General features: G+C 48.2%; 1 protein-coding gene across 1 annotated transcript; it reads left to right on the top strand.

The window, feature by feature from the left end:
• The first annotated feature begins 394 nt into the window (after positions 1-394).
• LOC103720449 (coniferyl alcohol acyltransferase-like) lies at positions 395-2,254 on the top strand. The gene is made up of 2 exons (XM_039123914.1): positions 395-1,940; positions 2,041-2,254. Exon 1 carries the CDS (start codon positions 417-419, stop codon positions 1,887-1,889), a length of 1,473 nt encoding a protein of 490 aa, XP_038979842.1. The 5' UTR covers positions 395-416; the 3' UTR covers positions 1,890-1,940; positions 2,041-2,254.
• The last annotated feature ends 1,051 nt before the right edge of the window (positions 2,255-3,305 follow it).

Here is a 3,305-nt window from a genome sequence, read left to right on the forward strand (position 1 = left end):
GAGTGGACTTGGTCCTTCCTTGGCTGCGGTAGGATCACAGTTAGAACGGTAATCAATAATTTAATATAGCACAAGTTGACGCTGAGTAGTTTTCAAATATCCCCTAGATAAGTGTGGTTGTTCAGAGGACAGAGATGAAGCACCGAAATAAAAGATAACCAAAGAAGAACGTCAGCTAAATAAATAAAACAAGTGATCCACCTACTCCTCCTGATCGACATTGCTTCGCCGGCAGACCCCACCATATCCGTTCAAATGTTTGCGACCCATTCCACAACTAGAAGAGAAGAGATGAGATGAGAAAGCTCTTTGCTGTCTGAAACCTTACAGCTATATATTATCATATGGCGTTTCTCTCTCATACTCATACCATGCACCAGGACCACCTATATCAGTATAAAAGCTGAGCGAACCCCATGCCCAAGCCTCCATTGCCATTGCCTTCTCAATCAACTTCACAACCCTTTGGATCCATCTCTCCTCTTGAAATGGCTTCGGCCGGCGATTCCAGCAGTTTCCAGGTCAAAATCATCAGCAAAACCCTCATCAAAGCCTCCGACACCACAATCCAACCCTACGTCCTCTACCCCTCCAACCTCGACCACCTCCCTAGCAACATCCCCAGCCCGTTCCTCACCATCTATCCGAAGCCTCCCTCCGGCGGCGACTACTCCTCGGTCGCCGCCACCCTCCGGCGCACCCTCCCCACCTTCCTCAACTACTTCTTCCCCTTCACCGGTCGAATCAGGCCCGACAGGAACGGCGTCCCGGAGATCTACTGCAACAACGAGGGGGCCGAGCTCGTCGTCGCCCGCGCCGACATCCGCCTTGCGGACGTCAATTTCCACGACAAGTCCAAATCCTTGGAACGAATCGAGCTGCCGTACGAGGAGGAAATCCCGCTCTCTATCCAGGTTGTGGGCTTCGCCTGCGGCGGTTTCTCCATCGTGTGGGGCGGCACCCACCTCCTCTCCGACGGCCATGGCTTGTCTTTCCTTCCCACCCTCTGGACCGAGTATGTCCGGACCGGCGAGCTCTCGAGAATTCCCAACCACGACCGGTCCATCTTCCGGCCCCGCTCGCCGCCCAGCTACTCCCCGGAGACGGACCGCTCCCTTGCATGCTTGACCCCCGACGATCTCATCAACTCGCTCTCCGCCGGCGCCTTCGTCAAGCGGCTCTACCACGTCGACGGGAAGCACATCGACCGCCTGCGCGAGCTGGCCAGCCGGGAGGGCCGCAGCGCCACCCGAATGGAGGCCTTCTCGGCGTATCTCTGGAAATCCCTCGCGAAGGCCGTCGGGGACTCCGACGTCGGCTGCCGCATGGCGTGGCTGGTCGATGCCCGGCAGCGGCTAGGCCCCAAGTACACCGAGGCCATGAAGGATTACATGGGGAACGTTATCACGTTCGCGACGAAAGAAGCCGGCGTGGCGGAGCTCGTGAACGGCTCCTACTCGCAGGTCGCCGGCATGGTGTCGGCGGCGGTGAAGGAGGTGGCGGACAACGCCGAGGACCACTTCCAGGAGATGATAGACTGGGTGGAAGGCCACAAGGTGGGGAAGAGGGCGAACCGGGTTCAGGTCGGGCTCGGTAGCCCGGCCCTAGTGGTGAGCTCCTTCCACCATATGAACATGAACCTGGACTTTGGGCTCGGTCAGGCAGCCCTAGCAATCCCCGATCTGCCTTGGGGGAGATTGGGTTCGGCTTTTGTGATCGTGCTAGCGAGCCCTAAGGGCGACGGCTCCTTGTACATGAACGCCTACATATGGTCTCAGTTAGCCGTCGTGCTCGAGTCAGACCCGGACCGTGTGTTCAAGCCTGCCACCGCCGAGGGTTTGGGCGTGGTCGAGCCTGCATCTCATCAGGTCTGGCTCAGTCGATTATAATGATCGAGATCGATATCGATGGATGCAAGCAGATCTCTACAACTTAATTAGGTTGCGCATAAATTTTATAGTTTGGAAGCATGCTCGCAGCATGATCGGTAAAAATTATTCATGCATGCATCCTAATCGTAGAAATTTTCTGCAACTGCAGATTGCAGAGGATTTGTAGTCACTCCAAGGAGAAGAGCAATGATTGAAGGCGTCCTTTGTGTGAGCTTTGAGTCGGTCTGTAACCTAAAAATATAAAGCTTTGTTTGGAATGTTTGGGGACAAACATTTGTATTATTTTATTGTCGTCGAAGTGTGTAATTAATCTTGCCATCCTACTCGTTTTGGTTAAGAAGTGAGTTCAGGAGTTGTTTTCACTTTTCGGCCATTGTATCTTGTCACCGCGATGGATAACGTCGATCCCACGACTGCTTGACGCACTCTTCCTGGCCCTACACACCAAACAAACGAAAAAAAAACAAAGAAAGAAAAGAAAAGTTTCACTTGAATAGGAAGCAAACGAGAGCTCTTCCCTTTCTATCATGAGAAAATGCTCACACCTTTTCCACTAGTTTGGCTTCCACTGATACATGAACACCTGTAGGATGGCTACTATACATCTCGGGAGGCTGCCTCTGCAAACTAATACCTACGGATGCAACGAATAAGCATTTGAGGTTTTAATTTCCTCCAACACTGTATGTTTTTTTGTTTTAAATATACCTATTGCTTCTTTCTAGAGAAAAGAATGTATCTATTACTACTTTCTTAAGGAGAATATAATGATAATAACATTTGATTTGCTAGCAAATAGAGCAAGTCAATGCTATAGGAGTTGTACCATCTACGCTCCATTCAAGATGGTTTACTTCTCCAAATTTCCTAATTGACTGCCGTTAATTTCCTCAAAATCTGGCCCTTCTTTCATTATTTTTCTCTTTATTATCCTAATGAAATTGGTGAAGCCTTGGCTTTCTCTTCTTTTATTCTACTTTTCTTTTTGTTATCATTAAAAAAGAAAGAAAGAAATGAGCTTCCCATGCACTAGAGATTGCTAATGGCACAAGGAAACATACATACATATATATATATATATATGGGGATTGATAACCTACTCTCTGTTAGGGTAGGTTATCAATCTACCCATTTTTCATCAGACAAAAAATATTCTTACTTTTTATAACTTTTAAGGTTACTTTATGTCTTTTTACAATCTCACATATACTCACCCTCTTAACCCCTCCAATTAATGCTCTCTCTCTCTCTCTCTCATACATATACATATACATATGCATACATACATACATACACACACATACATACATACATACATACACATACATACATACATACACATACATACACACATACATACATACACACATACACACACACATATACATACATACATACACATACATACATACA

This window comes from Phoenix dactylifera, chromosome 2 (assembly GCF_009389715.1).
Source record: "Phoenix dactylifera cultivar Barhee BC4 chromosome 2, palm_55x_up_171113_PBpolish2nd_filt_p, whole genome shotgun sequence".
Taxonomy (NCBI): Eukaryota; Viridiplantae; Streptophyta; class Magnoliopsida; order Arecales; family Arecaceae; genus Phoenix; species Phoenix dactylifera.

Bases quoted from the DNA above. Each gene is read 5' to 3' on its own strand.
- LOC103720449 (XM_039123914.1), top strand. From the start codon at position 417: ATGCCCAAGCCTCCATTGCCATTGCCTTCTCAATCAACTTCACAACCC.